At 42.2% G+C, this 23,155-nt stretch overlaps 1 protein-coding gene across 5 annotated transcripts in view; it reads right to left on the bottom strand.

Moving 5' to 3' along the window:
* Positions 1–3,004, bottom strand: part of TBC1D31 (TBC1 domain family member 31) — a 61,058-nt gene extending 58,054 nt beyond the window's left edge. For 4 of the 5 annotated variants that reach the window (XM_061171337.1, XM_061171338.1, XM_061171340.1 and 1 more), the window contains exon 1: positions 2,784–3,004. In XM_061171337.1, coding sequence (XP_061027320.1) covers positions 2,784–2,860 — 77 coding nt within the window. In that variant the 5' untranslated portion in view covers positions 2,861–3,004. The remainder of the gene's footprint in view (positions 1–2,783) is intronic. The other variant, XM_061171341.1, reaches the window with a different exon arrangement.
* Positions 3,005–23,155: the final 20,151 nt, after the last annotated feature.

Genomic DNA, 23,155 nt, shown 5'->3' with positions numbered 1-23,155 from the left:
GTTTATCTAAAAATAAGGCTTTCAGACTCATTGGGCGAAACAGTAATTATTTTTATCTAGTCCCTGACAAAGATTCTTGGCTTGACCAAACTTTAGTCAGGCTCCCAAACCTTCTCCTAGGCCCTTCTGTGCACTCCCTTGTAAAATCTAATTTTAGCAAGAATGCTGCTTAGTCAGTTTAATCAGAACCCCCTACCCTCAATACTACTGTCCTTGACATCTGATGGGTTCCTCATCCTCCACCATCTCCCAAGTGATGTCTGATCACCTTGGCCTGTCTTCAGCAGGAATCCTGTGAGGTAGATTTAGCCAGAACTCCCTTAACCCCAGATGTTTTCTCTTAGTAATTTTCCATCCACCGACCCCCACCCTTCTCCTTGGCTATAGCTTCCCACTTGCCCAGGCTGTATTCAGAACTGAGCCCAGTTCTACCCTGAGGTCTTGTTTCCTCTATTGCAACAGTCCTGAATACAGTCTGTGTTTACTTTAACTACTGTCCAGCTCTGGTTTTTGTTTGACATTCCCAAAGGGAAATGGGGGGAATAAATGTATTGAAATACTAAGTAACAACATCAAAATGTTCCCTGGCAATTAAACTCAGACCAAGCAAATGACTTTTCCCTCCAGTCTTTTTTCTGTAACATTTATTATGTATACGGATTGCAAAATTACATGATCACTGTTCAAAATATGGAAAATACAGAAAAACACTAATAATTTGATTATAACCCTATCATCATGATATAATCACATTTAATAGCAAAATTCTGTCCTTCTGATTTTTCATATAAATCACACATGCAAATATTTATTTTAGAACGGCTTTTCAATTGCTCACAATTTGCCTGACAGAGTTCCTCAGTCCCTAAACATAGTAAAAACATCAAATATTTACTGAACACCAAGATGCATGAGACACTAATTCCCTAAGACAACCTTGCTGTTAAGTATGATTATCTTCACTTACAGCCTAAGAGATTAACTTGCCCAAGGTCACAGAGCTAGTGAGTGGACATTTACTTCAACTGAAGTCCATCTGACTCCACAGTCAGTGCTCCTTGCTTCTCTCAACACCATAACAACAGGTTTTATTGAACAGAAAGAAAGCTATGTTTTAGTGGAAGAAACAAATGAGGATATTTGCACACAAACCCGTTTCTTTCATTTTTTGAATCTTGCATGTATATCTAGATATTTTATAACAGCAAGAAAGAGAATTATTGTGGGTTGGCTTAACTTTTACAACATTTAGAGAACATGAGAAGTAGGGGTGCTATTTACATAAACTCCAAATTTGGAAACGAAAATCTCTACTGAAGTACCCCTATTTTATATTAAATGTTTATTCAATGGAGTTGATGGGACGGCAGTATTGTTGGGGGACTGATAGCAACCAGAAACCAAAGAAACTAATGGTACAATGTGTAGCAGTGTGCTTTGGGGATGTGTAGTTGGCACTCAAAGTCTACTGATTTGTTGAGGAGCAAGCAAAGGATCAACAGAAAAATTACGAGAACAAGAAACACACTGAAATATGAGTGCAAGTGAGGCAGCAAAGTCCATGGAATCCTAAGGAATTAGAAGCAATAAGATTAATCTGTGTGCAGCAACTGGAACCAAGATGGCACCACTTTGGGACAAAGGCTTCCATTAAAGTCACAGAGGAGCCTCAAACAGGACAGATACCTGGGAACTGAATGAAAAGAAGAGTTGGGGAGGGAGGGATGAATGGGCAGGGCAACAGCAATTTTTAGGGCAGTGAAAATACTTTGTATGAGACCGTAATGGTGGATGAGTCATTGTACATTTGTCCAAACCTACAGAATGTAGAACACCAAGACTCAATCTTAATGTTAACTGTGGAATTTGGGTAATAATGATGTCTTCATGCAGGTTCATCAACTGCAACAAATATCTGGTGAGGAATATTAATAAAGGGGAGGCTAGGCATGTGTGGGGACAGGGGGTATATGGGAAATCTCTGTACCTTCCTCTCAATTTTGCTGTGAACCTAAAACTGTCCTAAAGAAATAAAGTTTATCAAAAAAAAAAAAAAAAAAAAAGCAGCAGCAACGCTAGCCTTACTAGAAAGAGTGCCCTACCTTGTAAACCGTAACCCCTTCCTCCACCACTATCACCACCATACACGTTAATACGTAAACTCCAAGAGAACCAGAAGTTTGTTTTGGTCCACAGCTGTCCCTCAGCGCTTACAAGCTTGGCACACAGTAAATGCTCATCAAATAGCCGATGAGCGAATGCTTGCCTGAATACAAACAATGATTCAAGGATGGATAAACTGCGGCATTTGGAAGGGGGAGAAGTGCATTGTTCTCCTCCTCCCGCATCAGTTCCTCCTCCTGAGTTCTTTCCCAGATGGAATAACTAACGAATATTTACTGAGCATCTACTGCGTGCCAGGAATACTACAGGGATTCTGTGTTAATTAAGGCAGGCAGTCCTGGTACTCATCAGAAACTCAAATTCCCTAGCATAAATCAGGACCTCCCACTCCACGTTGATCCTAATGAGACTCCGTCCCAAGGACTGGGAGGGGGGTCTCTAAAGATCATGAAACTCAGGGCACCTGGGTTTCTGGAGGTCACCCAACCCAGGTATCCAGGGCAGGATCAGAGCCAGGATCCGAACCTCCATCCGGCGCCCCGCACCCCTCCCCGAGATGTTCCCCAACAGTCCCTCAAACGCCTCGCCAAAGCCGCGGACCCGCCCCTCGCCGGCGGCCATCCCCCTCCACAGCGCGCGCCTCCCGCCGCGGCCTTTACCCGTCCCGAGTGGCTGGGGATGGTTTGCGGTGCCATATCTTGCCGCTCTCCTTGTTGCCCAGGTTTACGCTCTGCATGTCGCAGTCCACGCGCGACCGCCACCGGTCCAGCGGACAACGGTCCCGGCGCCTTTCCGGCAGGCCCCGCGCTTCCTGCCCGGGAAACTTGAGCGCCGGCCGCGGCTGCCCGGATCCCAGCCGACCGTACCAAGCGCGCGCAGGCCGCCCATCGGACGGCGCTAAACCCCGCCCAGGCGACCCCTCCCGCTCTGGACAATGGAATCGGCCTACGACCGTCTCCCTTAGACTCCGCCCCCTTTCGCGGTCCGTTCTCCCCACCCAACCCCCCAAAACCTTCTGGGAATCGTAGTTTTCTGCAGGTGTAACCTGGAGCGCGGAATCGGCTTGGGAATTCTGCTTTTTGGGGGCCTCGCTGGGTTTTCGGCTTTCAACGGAAGCAATAAAAGTGATTTTTCCCCAGGGCCCCCAGATCCCGTTTCACGTTGCGTTTGGGGATTGAGGAGTTGTAAGACAACTAATAGAGAAGCAAGGACCCAAATGCATTGAGAATTGAAGGGTGCCTTTTATAGAACATTCGGGTTCAAAAAGAACCTTGATGGAGTCCACTCTTCTTGACCTTTTCATCATCGTCATGAATGTTGTTTTAATTCCGTAATCTAACAAGAGGCTCCAGTATTATGGCGTCGGATCCACCAGTCATGCACCAGTAAAGCAATGTCATCAACAACCAGTTGCGTTGACGCCAGAGAAATTCTTTTTGGTAAATATTTACTTAGAACTTGTATAGTGCTTACTAGGTATCAAACACTCTTCTAAGTGCTTTAGGACTATTAACTCATTCAAGTTGTTTAATCCTCATAGCAAACCTACAACATTGGTAATACTGTCATCTTCATCTTTAGTGCTTTATGAGGTAGTGTATTGGTTTGCTGAGGCTTTGTGCCACAAACTTGGTGGCTAAAACAACAGAAGTTTATTCTCTCACAGTTCGGAGGCCAGAGTCTGAATCAAAGTGTTGGCAGGTCACTCCCTCCAGAGACCCTAGGGAAGATTACTTTGCCTCTTCCAGCTTCTGGTGGTTGCTGGCTTCCTTGGCATGGGACCACATCACTCCATTCTCTGCCTGCATCTTCACCAAGCCTTGTCTTTTCCTCTAATCTCTGTCTCAAATCTCCCTTTGCTTTTCTCTTATAAGAACACCTGTCCTTGGATTTAGGGCCCACCTGGATAATCTAGGATAATCTCCTCATTTCAAGATCCTTAACTTACTTACACCTGCAAAGACCCATTTTCCAAATAAGGTAACATTCACACGTTCTGGGCGTTACGCCCTGGGTATATATTTCCAGGGTCCACCATTCAACCCACTACAGGTAGAAAAATGACTTTTTACAAAATTATATGACCATGATATTTAAAAAGCGCAAACTCTATCAGAAATACAAAACGCTCACAAAAATTTAGCAGTGTGGATTTTTTAACTTTTTATATTGTTATCAAGGGGTGGCCCTGAGAGACAACTCTTAGTAACCCTTTGTAGAGATTTTTATTTTTTTATTTATTTTTAATATTTTTATTTATTGGACTTGAGATGGTAATAAACTGTATGTATGAATGTTTGCATTATTATTCAGGAAATTTAAGGTGTTAAGCTTAAGGGCACCTAACTTGAAACAGGTTATTTCCCACATTTGTGTCTCACACAGCTAACCATACAACTTTTTATCGGTAGCAGAGACAAATCTGCTGAATGATTTCCTTAACTACTCTGGTTTAACCTGCCTGCAGCTCAACTTGTATGGGTTGTCACAGCCTATGTGACCATCCTATTCAATTTCAGTTACACTGGTAAAGAGGTGTCCACATTACAGATCTTCTGGACACCCACTTTTCACTTATCTTTGGATTTAGTTGGACCAGATCTGAAAGTCAGGCTGGCAACTGAAGAGATGTGCACCCATGGCTGCCAACCTCCCAATTTTTTCTCTTTTCTTTTTTTTTTTGGCTGCACCACGTGGCATGTGGGATCTTAGTTCCCTGACCAGCGATCGAATCTGCACCCCCTGCATTTGAAGCACAGAGTCTTAACCACTGGACCACCAGGGAAGTCCCTAATCTCCCAATTTAGTAACCCAAGTTGGTAGACCATTTTCTAGTTCCTTCTTGGATCATTACGTAGCCAATAACTGATGCATACTATACATAGATATTTTTCAGCTTTACTGAGGTATAATTCGCATTTAATAAACTGTACATATTTAAAGTGTATAATTTTATAAGTTTTGACATAAATATATTCCTGTGAAACCATGACCATAATCAAGATAATGAATATATCCATCACCTCCAAAATTTTCCTTCTGCCTCTTTGCAATTTCTTTTTATCCCTACCCCACCTTGTCCATGGGCAACCACTGATCTGCTTTCTGCCTCTTAGATTAGTTAATATTTTCTAGAAATTTATACAAATGGCTGTTAAACTAGGTACTCTTTTTTTTTTTTTGATCCGGTTTCTTTCATTCAGCATAATTATTTTGAGAGTCAACTATGTTGTTGGGTATATCAGTGGTGTATATGTTTTTATTGCTGAGTAGTATTCCATGGTATTGATATACCACAATTAGTGGTATATTCAGCTGTTGATGAACATTGGGATTGTTACCAGTGTTTGGCTATTACAAAGAAAGCTGTTATGGACATTCCTGTTCAAGTCTTTGTATAAATATATGTTTTCATTTCTGGTGAGTAAATTCCTAGATGTGGAATGGCTGGGCCATATGGTAAGTGTAGGTTTAACTTTTTAAGAAAGTATCAGTCATTTTCAAAGTAGTTGTCATTTTACATACCACGGATACTGGATAGTGTAGGATAGTTTCAGATACTCCACATCTATGATGAGTCTTTGTCATTACAGCCATTCTAGGAGTGTTGTGGTACTTCATGGTGAGTTTATTTTGTGTGGGATCCTAGTTCCCCGACCAGGGATCGAACCCACACCCCCTGCAGTGGAAGCTCGGAGTCTTAACCACTGGACCACCAGGGAAGTCCCTTTCATGGTGATTTTAATTTCCATTTGTGGAATGACAAATGATGTTCAGTATCTTTTCATGGGATTATTTGCCTTCTGCATATATCTGCTCAAATCTTTTGCCCGATTTATAATTGGGTTGTTTTCTTATTATTGAGTTTTGAGGATTCTGTATATGTTCTGGATATAGGCCTTTTATCATGTTTATGTTTTGCAAATATTTTCTCCTAGTCTCTGTCTTGTTTTTTCATTCTCTTGACCATGTCTTTGAATGCATAGAAACTATTAATATGGATGAAGGGTTGACCAAGTCAGTCACCGTGGAAGGAATCCAAACAGGCAACAGTTGGATGACAAGGGTCTGTTGACATATTGTGTAGGAAAGCTGACATTGCACAGGAAAGAGTTCTGTTTCATCAGTAAAACAGAAATGTGTGTCATGCTGCTAACTGACACAAACCCAGGCAATGTTTTCCGTTTCCTAGACAACTATTTGGCCCTGTAAGGAAAGGGGTGAGGAGGTCAAAGCCATTACAGGTGAACTATGACATAGTGCACGTCCCCCACCCTTTAAACATGAATCAGAACAGAAAAGGAAAATCAAAGGGTTGTGCTCCAAGTTGCTTAAATAAATACTGATGCCTAGGGGTTCTCATAAAACATACATGAAAGCAACCAAGGGTAGTATTTCATGTGGAATCAAAAGGATTTGGCACCTACAGTTGAAATGGTACAGTATCAAAGCAGAGGGGAAAATGTGATGTTGATCTTGACAGGCGGCAAGATCAGTCCCACATACAGTGAGAAACAACTTACATAAACTAGGGTTTCTAAAAGGCCTCCTCCAGACTAAAGGAAGGAGGAGACCAGAGGGTGAAGCTCTCTCTTCCATGGCAGAGTGGGCAGTGGTTGCAAGTTTCTCATCTTTACAGCCCTTACGCCTGGCCAGGAGAGGAGGAGGACTTAGAATTCTTGATCTCTATCTTGTCCAAAGCTGTCCTAAGAAGCAAGGACAGCCTAGAGCTACCTTTGCCTTAGCTGCAACTGCGTAATACCCCATCTTATGGGTGCAGCATAATTTAATAATTCCCCTATTTTTGGCAGTTGGGTTTTAAAAAATTATATGCAAACATTATGCCAGAGAAATTAATATCTAAGTGTGTCATTGTAGGCATTGGTATAAGCCAGCTCAGGAAGCTTCTATAGGGAAGCTTAAACCTTCCAAATTATGCTCTGCATGTAGTAGCCTATTCCAAAGGCCTCCCTGGGCAGAGGGCTGTGGAGTCAGAGAATGCTGGGAATATCTCCCATAGGACTGAATAACTATTTTTGATTCACAGGCTCCTAATAATATTTGTGGGCTCAGAGGACGGACGATCAATCACGTGTGACAGGATGCCAGTAAACCATGAGCAAAATGCCTCTAATTGCTGTAAGGGAGGAAGGCAAACTGATTGGGCTAAGCATTTATTGTGCACTAAAGTATTCTAGGGCAGCGTGGCATCCTTCCTGCCCGCTCTGGGCAGTGTGTGGAGAGAGGCCACAGAGCCGAGTGAGGATGACCACTTTCATGGCAGAGCAAAATCTTTGGAGATGGTTTTTGGGGGACACCAAGTCCACCGTCTCCCCAGATTGCCAGCATTCTGATTAAAGGCAACTTTCCTTTCTACCAAATTCTGCGAGTATTGATTTTTTCAAGCAGCGAGCAGCCCCACCTGATTTGGTAACATTTTCATTGCCCTAAATATCCTATGTGCTCCACCTATTCATCCCTCCCCTCTCCCTAAGTATTTTTGTTACTTTCGTTATATAGATGGCTTTGAAAACTACTGCAAGCAACTATCCACGGGAGGAAAGAGAAAGATAAGATAGAGATGCACAGTGGGGCGGGCTCTTTCACCTATAGACCTTAGAAGAGTGTTGTCTTTGTTAGTGAAGTAGTGGCCTGGAAGCTGGTTCCATCTGCTTGACCCTTCAGAGAATTCTATGCGAGGAAGCAGATGTGGACAGGTGCGGGTTGGCATAGGTAACCACTTTTCACTTCGTTATTACAGAGTTTCTTCTTTGGTCTTGCTTGCTTTTATTTTTAATCCTATAGAAGCTCCTATTTGAATTTTGCATAAAATTAAAATTTTGCATAAAATTAAAACCTCTAAGTCATAAGTACTGTGAACATAGAGTCCTAATTTCAAATAGTCTGCCCTGTACTCCCCCCAAGTACATTGCACTTATTAGATCTTGTACCCTGACTAGTGGTTTGGAAAATGTGGGCAGTCTATGTGTAAAGGCATGGTACCCAGAATGCCTAAGTACATTGGCTCTAAAGCTTACTAGTACTATAACCTTGGGCAAAGTATTTAACTTCTCTGTGCCTTGATTTCTTCATCCGTAAAATCAGGACAGTAATAGTGCCAACCCCATAGAGTTGTGAAGAATTTAGTACAGCAGCTGACACATAGAAGTCGTCTCCTAGCTATTATTATTGCTATTATTTAAGCCCTTCTAGGGAGAGTACCAGTGATATGCAGATACATTTAACAACTGGCTGTCTGGACAAAAAACTCTGGTTTGTAGGATTTGGCAATTTCTGTGGTATAAATACTCCTACTATGGCCAATTTCAAGCTGTGAATGTGATGTCATTGAATGCAGAGTTGGAGAGAGATGAGCAGTAGCACACTATTATATAGTATGGTCACCAGACAGATACAATAGACACAACCTCAAGAGCCTGGATAATAGTAAAATGGATTAAAATAATTTAAAAAATGATATGTTTTGAGTATTACCTTTTAAAAAATATAATTTATTTCTACCTAAGTTAATATAATTTAATATTTAATAATTGACTCAGAAAATTCCTGAAAATTGAACAGTTTGCTCTTGTGAGCTAACATGAGCCTGCTCCAGCTCTGCACTGTTTCTTACTTTCATCAACTTAGACATTTGCTAATGTTTCAGTTGACTTGCTATGTAACACAGTACCTCAAAACTTATTGGCTTAAAACAAAACTGATTTCCCGTTTTCCAGTCCTGTGAGTTGACTGGGCTCAGCTGAACGGTTCTTCTGTTCCACATGGTGTAGCCAAGATCACTCACGGTTGCATTCAGCCCAAGTTCATCTTGAACTGGAACATCCAGGATGGCTTCTCATCTACCAGTGCTTCTCTCCATGTGGCCTCTGGGCTTTCAGGAGTCTAGCCTGATCTTCTTTACATGGTACTGGCTCCCAAGAAAGGAATGTTCCAATAGGACAAACCTGAATGTGTCAGTGTTTAACAAGCCTGTTTGTATCACCATGCCCGCTAATGTCCCATTGGCTAAAGGAGGTCACATGGTCAAGTCTAGACTCAATGTAGATGGGAATTACATATGTGCAGGAATCCCGAGAGACGTATTTTGTTAGACGCTACTAATATAATGGTTGACCACAGATGACATCAGGAAATCCCAGGGCACATTCGGAGGCAGTACACATAGGAATAAAGCTTCCTTTGAGGGGAGTTGAGAGTGTTGTCCTACCGTACATGTGGTGTGTGTGTGTGTGTGTGTGTGTGTGTGTGTGTGTAGGATGTATGGGGAGTTGCAAATGGAGGAGGGGGAGTGGACAAGCACCACATATAACTCAGTGGTTCTCAACCAGGGGTGAGTTTGCCCCCAGAACCCCAGAGGACATTTGGCCACATCTGCAGACATTCTTGGTTTTCATAACTGGTGAGGTTGTCATTTGCTGCCAATCACCCTTTGCACAGGGAAGCCCTTCACCAACAAATAACTGTCTAACCCAAAGTGTCAACAGGCCGAGGCTAAGAAACCCTGTGTGTAACCTCACAGCACGAATTTGGCTGTTTAGTATGTGCTCTCTCTTCCCAACACGTTTTCCCTACTGCCTCTGACAGCACGTGCAAGATATAAAATTCTTTCACAGCTCTCCAAATGCATGTTTAGCCTGCTTGGATTGGCTTCAAACAAATGTGACAGATGTAGCCTTTCTGGATCCAGTGCCTTGCCAGGCAAGCATATGCGTGTTTGCACATCACGTCTGCAAAATTCCGTGACTGAAAGAGGTCACACCTCCAACTTCCAGGAAAATATCTCAAATGATTTTTCCCCGAGTCTTCCGGCTCTCAGAAGCTCTTGACACCTCTCTTTGCTCACTTCTCCAGGGAAGCTATTCTGTCCTATTCCTCATTATGCCAAGGTTACATTTGCCCTATCTGCGCAAAGGAATCCTCACTCATTAGTTCAGTAAATGTCAATGGAACGCGTATTGCTGGCCAGGGCTGTCCTGGGTGCTGGGGTGCAGCAGGGAATGAGACACAGTTGCCTTTGCATGGAGCTTGCCGTTCTAACTGGGGAGACAGACAACAACTAAGGGAATAAGTAAATGATATCATGTTAGGTAATGAAAAGTGAAGAAAATTTTAAGCAGGGTGAAGGGACAAGAACAATGGGGGTGGGGTGATACTTTGATTAAGGGGTTTAGGGAAGGCACTGTTGAGGGATGCTGTCTGAGCAGGGAACTCGACGCTGAGCAGGAGGGAGACACAATGACAGGTTCCCCACAGTGTACTCATTGCACTGCGTGGGAGCTTAGTATTTGGTTCCCAGGGCTGCTGTCACCAAGTATCACAAACTGGGTAACTTAAAACAACCCAAATGTATCCTCTTACATCTCCAGAGGCCAGAGGTCTGAAATCAAGGTACTGGCGGGGTTGGTTCCTTCTGGAGGCTCTACGGAGCATCTGTTCCCTGCCTCTCTCCTAGCTCCTGGGGGTGGCTGGCAATCCTTGGTGTCCCTCGCCTTGTAGACGCATTACTCCAATCTCTGCCCTTGTCTTCACATGGCCTTCTCCGCTGTGTGTGTCTGTGTCTGTTTTCTCTTTTTATAAGGATACCAATTCATTGCTAATCCAGTAGTTTAGCTCGCCCTAATCCAGTCTAACCTCATTTTAACTTAATTACATCTGCAAAGACTCTATTGTCAAATAAGGTCATGGTCACAGGTACTGGGGGGTTAGGACATTAATATATCTTTTGGGGGAATACAATTCAACCCATACCGTGATTGTTTTGGGTTATCACAATGACTAGGGGTGCAACTGGCCTTTAGAACAGGGGGCAGGGATGCTAGGTAGGCATCCTGTAGTGTATAAACTGGTCCCACACCCTTTTGAATGTTACCAAGATATTCCTGTAAATGAAAACCCTGTTTGTAATAGCTAAACTAGAACTGAATTCTGTTTTACATATATATAAACATAAAGGATATTTACAGGGATTTTACATTCACTAAATTTTCCTAGAATGCAACTACCGTACTCATTGAGGCAAGATTGTACTTATTTTCTTTCTTCTTTTTTTAAAATTGAAATATATTTGACATATAAAATTGTGTAAATTTAAGGTGTATGTACTTGTTCTTTCTAATGTATGTGTGGATGTATTCTTATTTCCTCTTCTTTATTACATGAAAAATGGCATTATATATATTTATACTATTTTGCACTTTCTCTTTTTCACTTATCAAGGTATCCTGGATATCACTCCATATGGTTTTGTAGAGATCTTTCTTATTCTTTGTTTACAGCTGCATATTATTCTAATGTGTGAATGTATTATAGTTTATTCAATCTATCTTCTATGTATGGGCACTTAGGTTCTTTCCAATAGGTTGCAGTTACAAATAGCACAATAAATAACCTTGTATCTAAGTTTTTGTACAATTTTTTTTTGTACTGTTACAGGTTTATCTTCAGGTTGAATTACTAAAATTGACATTGTCAGATTAAAGGGTAAATGCATACGTTGTTTCTATTGCAATAAATTCCCTCCCTAGGGATACTAATTTTTGCCAGTCTAATAGGTGAGAAATAGTATCTGGGGATGGTTTTAATTTGCATTTCTCTTATTATGAGAAAAGTTGAATATCTTTTAATATGTTTTAGGGTAATTTAATATATTTTTTGGTGAATTATCTGTGTATTTTGTCCACTTTCTGTTGGGTTTTTGGTCTTTTTTCCCCTCAGATTTTACAAGTTCTTTATTTACATGGGGATATTAGTCTTTTATCTGTGATATACCTTGAAACTATTTTCTCCCACTTTGTCTTTTGACTTTATGACATTTTTGTTAAGCAAACATTTTATTTTTACAAAGTTCAATTTATCTTTTTATTAATTATCTATGAACTTTGATGCCCTTTGTTATATTCAGAACTTTCCTGAGTTGTCCACCATTCTGGATAATCCTGTAACCAGTGCCAATCCTGTAACCTATGTGGCTGGTGGTGTTTGAGTTACACATATAGCATGCGGGTATCCGTCTGCACCTGTAGCTCTTCACTCATCATGACTTTATGCGTAACTGCAAGCGGCAGACTTTTTCATTCCACCTGCTGATGTAGTTGTGCCTGAACATTTATATGTTAAAATACATATTATAGTATAAATCAATTTTCTTTTATTTCTCATTTATATGATAATTAGGCACTATATTGATTTTATTGGAACTGTAATTTATAACCTATGATTTTCATTTTGGAATAGCAAATATTTGGTTTTTTTTTTTAAATAAATTTATTTATTTAATTTATTTATTTTTGGCTGCACTGGGTCTTCGTTGCTGTGCGCGGGCTTTCTCTAGTTGCAGGCGAGCAGGGGCTGCTCTTTGTTGCGGTGGGTGGGCTTCTCATTGCGGTGGCTTCTCTTGCTGTGGCGCACGGGCTCTAGGCGCGCGGGCTTCAGTAGTTGTGGCTTGCGGGCTCAGTAGTTGTGGCTCGCGGGCTCTAGAGCACAGGCTCAGTAGCTGTGGCGCACGGGCTTAGTTGCTCCGCGGCATGTGGGATCTTCCCGGACCAGGGCTCGAACCCGTGTCCCCTGCATTGGCAGGCGGATTCTTAACCACTGCGCCACCAGGGAAGCCCCAAATATTTGTTTTAAAAAGTGTGCATTTTGGACTTCCATGATGGTGCAGTGGTTAAGAATCCGCGTGCCAATGCAGGGGAAACAGATTCGATCCCTGGTCCCGGAAGATCCTACATGCTGCGGAGCAACTAAGCCCGGGCACTACAACTGCTGAGCCTGCGCTCTAGAGCCCGCGAGCCACAACTACTGAGCCTGTGCTCTAGAGCCGGAGAGCCACAACTACTGAAGCCCACGCGCCTAGAGCCCGTGCTCCGCAGCAAGAGAAGCCACCGCGATGAGAAGCCCGCGCACCGCAACGAAGAGTAGCGCCCACTTGCGACAACTAGAGAAAGCCCACGTGCAGCAACGAAGACCCAACGCGCCATAAATAAATAAACAAATAAACAAATGAAAGGACTAAAATACTTACTTAAAAAAAAAAAAAGTGGGCATTTGGTCTGACCGGGCTGAGCACCACTCCTCTGGGAGAAGTATGTTCCAGGCTAAGGGTCCAGCAAACACTGTGTTGCTTTGGGCCGTCCAGTGCAGGGAAGTCAATGAGGCCGGAGCATGTGACAAGGGGAAAAATGGGAGGAATGAGTTACAGAAGTAGCCAGGGTTCAAATCATCTAGGGCCTCAAAGGTCATGGTAAAGATTCACCATCATACTTAGAATAAAATTCAATGGAGCTTTGAGCAAAGGAGTTTCGGGATCTGATTTAGGCTCCTGTGTGAGAACAGACTTCAGAAGGCACGGTGGAAGCAGGGAGACCACTTAGAAGTCTACTGCAGAAGTTCAGTCACTAAGGAATAGTTGGGATGGGGGGTAGCATAGTGGAGATGTTGCAAAGTGGTTGGATTGGGGATATATTTTGAAGTTGGAGAGGCCAGGATTTGCTCATGAAATTTCTTCCGTCTTGTATGAAGAGTTATACAACCCAGCCTCCACCTGAAGGAGCTTATACTCTAGAGGAGACAGCTACACACACACACAAGTAATTATAAAACAGAGAGCTAAGTGCAATGATGGTGATTTTTGTAAGGTGTTCTAGGAGTATAGAGGAAGGGTGTGGAGCATTGACCTAGGATGGGGAGTCAGGGAAAATTTCTAGGATGAATCATAATTCATCCATTCCACAAGTATTTATTGAACACCCATTATGTATCAGGCACAGATGTAAGCACTGGGGATACAAAAGTGAACAAAACAAAGTCTCCATCCTTGTGGAGCTCACATGCTAGAGGTCACAGTCTGAGACCCTCTTCTTTTTTGGTGGAAGCAATTAGTACTTGTTGTTGTATACGTAACATGACTCATTGGTGTTAGTCAACTGTAGTCACAGGATTCTGGAAGGCCATTCCCTCGAGGCACCTGAATGTTTTCAGAGGGAAAGAAAAGGAAGAGGAGGGGAGGGTTTTGGCTGGAGTGGGAGGGAGGGAGGGCAGGTAGGGCTGGATTGACACCTTTAGAGTCAGACCCTAAATCTAAAAAGATGAAGGTACCTACTCCCGTTTGTAATTCAAAATCAGAAACAACAGATTATCTGATTGGGAGATTCTATCGATAGATAAATTCACTGAGGCCCTGCTTTGCTTGTGTCCTAAACCTGTTCATCATTTACCAGTGGATGGTGAAGAGGATTGGCCATCTGGGTTGTGGATAGGCTGAGAGCCAGAGCCTGTCCCTACATGGAAACAGGAATTTGATTGGGAACTCAGCTGGAGGTGCTGGGGATCTGATTCTTCTTCAATGTTATGCAGATTGCTCTGAACTTGAATTAGGGTCTAAGGGCTAAGGGCTGTGAGCTAAGGGCTCTATGCAGAAGGGCTCTACCTAAGGACAAGGACAAAAACCCCTGAGGACACCAGACCAGGCAAATCTCATTAAGCCTTAACAATTGCTAATTGGGTTTCAGCCCAATTTTAAGAGCTCAAGGGAATTGACCCTGTAGCCTAACTAAGCTTTCTATGGGTGAAAAGCAGTATGACAATATGAAGTAAGTGGGCAGATCCAGGTTTTGTTGGGCCTGAAGATTATACAATTTGAGGGGCCCTCTTTAAGAAAAAAAAGTAAAATTATGAATACAAAATTAAGCGAAAGCCTTGGAAGAGCCATGTGAGGGGTCCGGTAGCCTAATGTTGATTAGCTTTACAATCAGGTGATCTCCGGGAATAATAGTCATAAGGATGTGTGTATCCTTTCATCTCAGAATCCCACTCCTAGAAATCTGTTCCATAGAATTATTGAGAGGCAGTGTGGTACAGTAGTTAAGAGCAAGATAAAATGCAAGGTCCTTTCAATAAACTACAAAGTCTTGTCTGATTCTTCCTTTCTCTCCCTGAACTTCTGCCCAACTCCCTCTCCACTCGGCCACACTGGTCTTCGTGCTGTACCGCCTCCGTTCCAGGCACCATCCCACTTCTGGGCCTTTGCTGGTCCCTTTACCTGAACTGCTGTTCCCCCAGATATCTGCATTGTTTGCTCTTTCACCTCCTTAAGACCTTTACTCAAATATCTCCTGAGGTCACAGTGAGGCCTTTCCTGACCAACCCAAATCTCCTTCTCTTTATTTTTTTTTTCCTAGCATTTATCAACAGTTTTCTACTAAACTTCTTACTTTTACCCTTTTCAACTGTCTTTCTACATCCTGTAGGATGTAACCTCTAAGAGGACAGAAGTATTTGTCAATTTGGTTTACAGCCGGATCCTCAATGCCTACAAGAGTACCCAGTACAATAACAAGCTCCTGTGGTCTGATTGTTGGTGTTTTTCCCAAATTCTCCCCGAAGTGCTGAAATCCTACTGCCCAGTGTGATGGTATTAGGAGGTGGGGCCTTTTGTAGGCTCCACCCTCATGATGAGGTTACCGCCCTTATGAAAGAGACCTGGGAGAGCTCCCTTGCCCCTTCCACCAAGGTGAGGATGTGATGGAGAAGTCTGCAACGTGAAGAGGGCCTTCACCAGAACCTGGCCCTGCTGGCACCCTGGTCTTGGACTTCCAGCCTCCAGAACTGTGAGAAATAAATTTCTGTTGCTTATAAGCCACCCAATCTATGGAACTTTGTTATAGCAGCTGGATCAGAGTAAGACACAAGTATTTGACAAAAACCTTGTTGAAGGGCCGAATTAAAGAGCACCACCTTTGAATTCAGATGGACCTGGGTTTAAATCTTTCCTATGCGCCTGCTGGCAAGTGGCAAGTGACGTCACTTTTCTGAGGTGGTTTCTTCATTTATTTATTTATTTAAAAAATATGTTTTCCCTTCTATTTATTTTTTTAAAGGTTTTTTATTATTATTATTATTATTTTTGGCTGCGTTGGGTCTTTGTTGCTGCGTGTGGGCTTTCTCTAGTTGCGGCGAGCAGGGGCTACTCTTCGTTGCGGTGCGCGGCCTTCTCATTGTGGTGGCTTCTCTTGTGGCGGAGCACGGGCTCTAGGTGTGTGAGCTTCAGTAGTTGTGGCACGCGGGCTCAGTAGTTCTGGCACACAGGCTTAGTTGCTCCGCGGCATGTGGGATCTTCCTGGACCAGAGCTTGAACCCGTGTCCCCTGCATTGGTAGGCGGATTCTTAACCACTGCACCACCAGGGAAGTCCCCTGTTTCTTCGTTTATAAATGGAAATAAAAGTACCTCAGAGGGTGATGTGTTCTTGCAAAGACTAATGGATAAAGTGCCAATCAAACTGTTAACACTCAGTAAATGTTAGCTATTAGTGAAAAAAAAAGTTAGCTATTTTATACAAAGACGTATATGCATAAAGATTTTCAAATTTTCAACACACAAAATTAATCAATAGTCAATCTAAGAAAGAAAGGAAAATTTTATTCGAGCCAACCTGAGGATTAGAACCCGGCAGTCTTTCAGAAAGCTCTGAGGACTGTTCTGCCCGTTAGAGGTCAAAGCACACATATAAGTTTTTGAGACAAAGTGTTATACGTCAAATGCCATATTATTGACAGTTAGTCATGAGTCATCATGGCCGTTACACGATTAAGATAGGGAATTCCCTAGCAGTCCAGTGGTTAGGATTCCGTGCTTTCACTGCCGAGGGCCCGGGTTCGATCCCTGGTTTGGGAACTAAGACCCCACAAGCCATGCAGCGCAGCCAAAACAGAAAGATTAAGATGGACTGTTATCTCCTAAGGAGGTCTGGTTAATGCAGATGCACAATACACACTAAAGGGGAGGGAGGAGGCCCAAAAGGGCAGAGAGAAATTTTACATTTAAATTCTCATCTTGTCATAAAATATGAATTTTATTTTATCAAAGCTATATTTAGTATTGAAAAACAAATAGGAAAATAGTCAAAAGATTATACTACATCGCTAGCAGAATATCATTTAGTCATCAAAATGATAATTATGAAGACTTTGTAGAAAGAGGGAAAGCTTTTTGTATATAAAGTTAAATGAAAAGACCAGACAACAGTTTGATATGGACAAAAACTAGGAGATAGTAAAATATTTTTATTACCTCTTCAAAAAGCATCCTCCCTCCCCCAAATCCTCCTCTAATTACTCTATTCCTTCCCAGAAAACAATCTACCCGTAAAGTTTTAACTACAAAACCCACAGTTTTGTGATATTGTGACATAATAAGAAATATGTACCTGGTCTTTGTCCCGGGTTCCTGGCACAGAGCTTCTAAAACCCTTGTCATTTCCTGAGTGATGGGGAGGAGAGGAGCGTCTTTTGTTATTCATAAGCCCCTTTCTACCACACCTGAGTTCATGTTAAGGCGGTGACTCTTGGAGGTTGGGGGCTGGTAGCAGAGGCACCAACCCTGTGATGAGAGGGTTGGAACTTTCAGCACCACCTCCCAACCTCCAGCGAGGGGAGAGAGACTGGGAATCAAGTTCAGTTACAAGGGCTGATGATTTAATCAATCATGCCTGCGTAATGGGACCTCCATAAAAACCCTAAATGAAGGGGTTCAGAGAGTTTCCAGGTTGGTGAACACATCGAGGACCTGGGAGGCTGGTGTGCCCGGAGAAGGCATGGAAGCTCGAGTACCTTCCCCGTACCTTGTCCTATGCATCTCTTCCATTTGGCTTTTCCCAAGTTGTATCCTTTAATAAACCAGTAATAAGTTGTTTCCTGTTATGGGAACAGGCTCCGCGCCTTTGCAATGGCTCAAGGCCCTGGTTAATGTGCCTTTCACCAGATTTATCACCAATTGAAGGCCTTTGAGAGTTCTTCCTGTGCTTTAATTCTAGTGGAATGTCTATATCATCGGTGATGACTTTGGTCTAAGGTCAACTGATAAGAATCTGTATTTAAGTACACGTCACAGCCTAACACTGACATTAGCTTGAGCAGCTTTTTCTTCGATTTAGAGGGAAGGCATTTCAGATCCTTGCAGGCCTTCCTCAACGCAGATCTTGAATATCATTCACTATTGTTCTGATTATGAATACAAATCATGAGTATATGAATATATATATTGAATGTATATTATGAACAGCAATAATTATTGTTGGATTATTGTTATTCTGATGATTTTGGTTTGCAGAATTGTTAGTCAAGAGAAGTTTGATATTAAAGGGATTCTTTTTTCCCCAGATACTTCTACATAAACTCTGGTCCAGCCAGGCTGGTTTAATCATCTATGAAACACTGAGTGAGTCCCATGGGCTGGTCCTTTGTGTTGGCTACTAGAATGAAACTAGTACCTATGAGATGCTTTTGAGTTTATAAAAAGCCTTCATTATTTTCACAGAGGTACAGCAGAGTGGTTAAAAGACTGACTCAAGTCAGATAGACCTAGATTTGAATCACCACTTACAGTTATGTGACTTTGGATAAATTAATCTCTGTTTCTGTAATACTAGTACCTGCCTATGGGGGTTAGTGTAACCGAGCAGGACTCTATGAAGGCTTCCCAGAATAGACCTCCACCCATGTCCTCCGCCTACATTTTGTCTGTAGAAATACTTTAGTCAAAGAATAAATTTAATCAGAGAAGTGAGAAAATGCAGAAAGGAAAACAGTCAAGCAAGATAAAATAATAATACTTTAGCCATTAAACAAAGTCAAGGACCTTTAGTTCTTCCTCAAGGACTATAGATAATATTCTGAGCCATGGCCTTTGAGCTGTTTTGCAGATACTGAAACCCCCAACCAGGTGGAAGAAGTTAACTGTATGCTGCCCACAGACATGTAGACCCCAGACCGATTGGAACCAGAAGGTTGATGATGCTGACTCCTGATTACCTCACCACCAACCAATCAGAAAAATATCCACGAGCTGACCACTCCCTGCTCCTTGAACACTATAAAACTCACTACCCCCTCCAGGGTGGGACACACAGTTCTGAGGGCAATAGCCTGCTGTGGTCCCCTTTGCCTGAAAGCAATAAAGCTATTCTTTTCTACTTCACCCAAAACTCTATCTCCGCGTTTCTAGTGGCACCGGTGAACAGAGGCCGAGTTTCGGCAACATTAGTGTGAACATTAAGAGAGATGATGCCCAGGGACTTCCCTGGTGGTGCAGTGGTTAAGAATCCGCCTGCCAATGCAGGGGACAGGGGTTCGAGCCCTGGTCCGGGAAGATCCCACATGCCGCGGAGCGTCTAAGCCCATGCGCCACAACTACTGAGCCTGCGCTCTAGAGCCCTCGAGCCACAACTACTGAGCCCATGTGCCACAACTACTGAAGCTTGCGCGCCTAGAGCCCGTGCTTCGCGACAAGAGAAGCCACCGCACTGAGAAGCCCGCACACCGCACCGAAGAATAGCCCCTGCTCACTGCAACTAGAAAAAGCCCATGTGCAGCAACGAAGACCCAACGCAGCGAAAAATAAATAAATAAATTTATTTATTTAAAAAAAAAAGAGAGAGAGAGATGATGCCCAGAAAGCACAAGCACAGAGCTTGGTAAACAGCAGGCTCTCAAGTAAAACAAACAAACAACAACCTTGATGTAGGTGGCAGGTAATACTATTTTCCCATTTGGATGAGTCAGCTAAGAGGCTGGTTACTTGCCCATGGTCACACAATCAGCAGAGGACAGAGGCAGGACTGGAATTCAGGTTGATTCCTTTACAGTGTGTAGAAGGCTCTTTATTTAGTACACACACACACACACACACACACACACGTGCACTAATCAGAATAACAAATGGGAAATGCTTTATATGCTATTTACTAATTCTCTTGTTTCCCAGCCCGGTGTGCCAAAATAAAAAAAATTTCCCAGGCTTGGGACTACAAATACAGGACTGGTTCTGCCAGGCATAACAGAGATAAATTATTATTCTTGCCATAGCTTCTTCATCTGCAAGATGGGGCTAACAAAAACGCCTACTAGTTAACATGAAGATTAATTACATCTTTGCAATGTGCTTTGGATTTCTTGAAGATAGAAGGCACTAACGTGGCAGGCATCCCACTAGGATGGTGTTCCTATATAACTGTTGTGACAGAAAGGTATTTAAATCATCAGTTCCCTGTCTGTCAGCATCACCCAGCAGCATAGTGCTGAGCTTTATCACCAGGCAATAATGTGTTCTCCGTTGTTGGTCTCCCTCCAGTTTTTTTCAGTTCTTTTTTTTAAGAGAAACAATAGGAAATATATTTCAATTACAGCAGGAGAGACATTGTTGAGGTTATCTTTTCTATTTCTCAATCTTTCTGAAGATGTTGACATTGAACCTGTTCCTTTCTGAACAAACCTCCTTTCTACATATTCTTAAAGTTAAGTTAAAAACACATAGTACATATAATTGGGATAAAATTTAAAAGGCACAAAAGGATATGCAATGAAATGCCTCCTCCCCACTCCTGTCTCCCAGCCTCTGAGTTTCCCTTCCCAAAGGTAACCACTGTTTCAAGCAAATACTATGTGTATATTTTTGTGTGTGCCTTCTGTACAATTCATCTGTGTAATGGCGTAGCATGTGTGTTGTACTATTACTTTTGTATTAATGCTGTATGTTATTAGAGATTATTCCATGTGGGGGGCATACAAAATTATTTTTTTCTAATAAAGTTTGTATAGTATTCAATTATATGGATAAAGTGTATTTAATCAGTTTCTTATTGACAGATAGTCAGCTATTTCCAGTCTTTTGCTATTTCAGAAAATGCAGCAATGATTATCCCTGCACATTAAAAAAAAAGTTCGAGTGTACCTAAAATTTAAATTCCTAGAAATGAATTTAAATATTGCCAAATTGCTTGCTGGAGGGGTACCAATATATATTCTCATCAGTAATTCATGAGAGCGCCTGTTTCCCTCACACCTCCACATTTTTTCCTAGAACGTAGCCTGGTATCATACCTGCATGTTTTTAAATGATGACTTGTGTTGATGAACAGGAACTTTCTTACAAGCTAAGCGATTGAATTCTAGAGCAAGCTATCTGGAGCACTGGGGAAGTCCTCTATTTAAGATAGCTAAGAATTAAACACCTTTGTGTTTTATGCCCAGAATAGTTTATCACAATATAGAGTGATTTTATAATAAAGAGAAACGGGAAAATCCTGAATGTCCATCTAGTCTGATGGTTCTCAAAGAATGGTCTGCATATAACTTGCATCAGAATCACATGGTGGGAGGGGGAAGGGCTTTTGAAAATGCCGATTTCTAGGACCACCTCAAGCTTATGAAACTTGAAATCTCTGGGGGATGGGCCAAGTTTTCACTGGTGTCCCTTATACTCACTCTCATTTGGAAACACTGCTCTGTCATTAAGGTAGGACAATTTGAAGGCAGACAAGCACTCTTACCGATTAACTTGTTTAAATTACAAAAGTGATAGATACATCTTCATTTTAAACATTTCAAAAGGAGAAATAAGCACAAAGAGAATTGTAATAAGTATACTGCTTCAAGCACTAGACATGAATTTGTCTCTTGTACATCTTCACAACAATCCTATGAGTTACCTTCCCTCCACCCATTTTACAGATGAAGAGACTGAGACACAGAGAGATTATTTTATTTTATTTTTGGCTGCGTCATGCAGCGTGCGGGATCTTAGTTCCCCATCCAGGGATCGATCCCATACACCCTGCAGTGGGGGGTGTGGAGTCTTAATCACTGGACTGCCAGGGAAGTCCTGAGGTTTCATTTTAAAAACATGATATTGCTAATAAGTGGCATAGCCACAATTTAAACTTGTGTTTCTAAACCCTGAAGTTGAATTCCAGAGCACACATTCAGTGAATTCTAGAGCACAACCCAGAAATAAATACTGACAAACACTGGATGTGTGTTGTTTTATCCTTGTTTTTTTTCTCACGCACCTTACTTATGATTTCATCAGAGAAACCTTATTTAGCCCTCCACCTAAGGTAGATAACCCATTTTTTTCTCACTGTACCTTGGATACAATGGGTAGTAGGTAAAAGAAAATGGGTGGAGATGTAGAGAAGGAACCTTAGGTGAGATTTCTAAATATCTATTTATACAACATACTAGCTTTTCTTTTATATCAAAATTATCTTATAAGGTTGTACCAATTTACATTCCCACCAGCTTTGTACGGGTGAGACGTTTCTTCATATATTTACTATGCTTGATATTCCTTAGGTCCCCGAATATTGTATAGACTCATTAGACTATGGAATATTTAGTGCCTTTTTGTTCTGTAAAAAATGCTTTTGTTAATTAACATCAAGGACATGGTGCTAAGAAATGTTCTCTAAAATAACAGATTGGCAGAAACTTTGCTGTTTGAAATCAGTGTGGATGGAACACCCCATTCTTGCTGAAGGACCTGAGGCATATGGGTCATTTTGACACAGGATTTTAAATCCAGGTGCAAAGCTTTAGATAAGGAGTTTTCAGACCCAACATTCCACACTTATCTTTTTTTTTTTTTTAAATCATAGGAGTACTGTATTTTTTTAAAATTTTATTTCTACTTATTTTTTATTTTTGGCTGCTTTTGGGTGTTCGTTGCTGCACGCGGGCTTTTCTCTGGTTGTGACAAGCAGGGGCTACTCTTCGTTGTAGTGTGCAGGCTTCTCATTGCGGTGGCTTCTCTTGTTGTGGAGCACGGGCTCTAGGCACGCGGGCTTCAGTAGTTGTGGCACACAGGCTTCCGTAGTTGTGGCTCGTGGGCTCTAGAGCGCAGGCTCAGTAGTTGTGGCACATGGGCTTAATTGTTCTGCGGCATGTGGGATCTTCCGGGACCAGGGCTGGAACTCGTGTCTCCTGCATTGGCAGGCAGATTCTTAACCACTGCGCCACCAGGGAAGCCCCACACTTATCTTAATTTTGAGATTTCTAAGGAAAGAGGACCCTGGGTCTGCTTTTCAGCTCAGGCTTAGGCCTGATGTTAACACTTTTACAGACAGCTCTGCTCTGTTTTGAGCCTATCAAAACACTGCTTCATTTAAATTATACCACAACTCAACCCTTCCTTATAATCCAATAATGACCCTATTCTCTTTAGTTTGGTGAGATGGTTCA

This window comes from Eubalaena glacialis, chromosome 17 (assembly GCF_028564815.1).
Source record: "Eubalaena glacialis isolate mEubGla1 chromosome 17, mEubGla1.1.hap2.+ XY, whole genome shotgun sequence".
Classification (NCBI taxonomy): domain Eukaryota; kingdom Metazoa; phylum Chordata; class Mammalia; order Artiodactyla; family Balaenidae; genus Eubalaena; species Eubalaena glacialis.
This window is presented reverse-complemented; position numbering and strand designations above follow the sequence as displayed.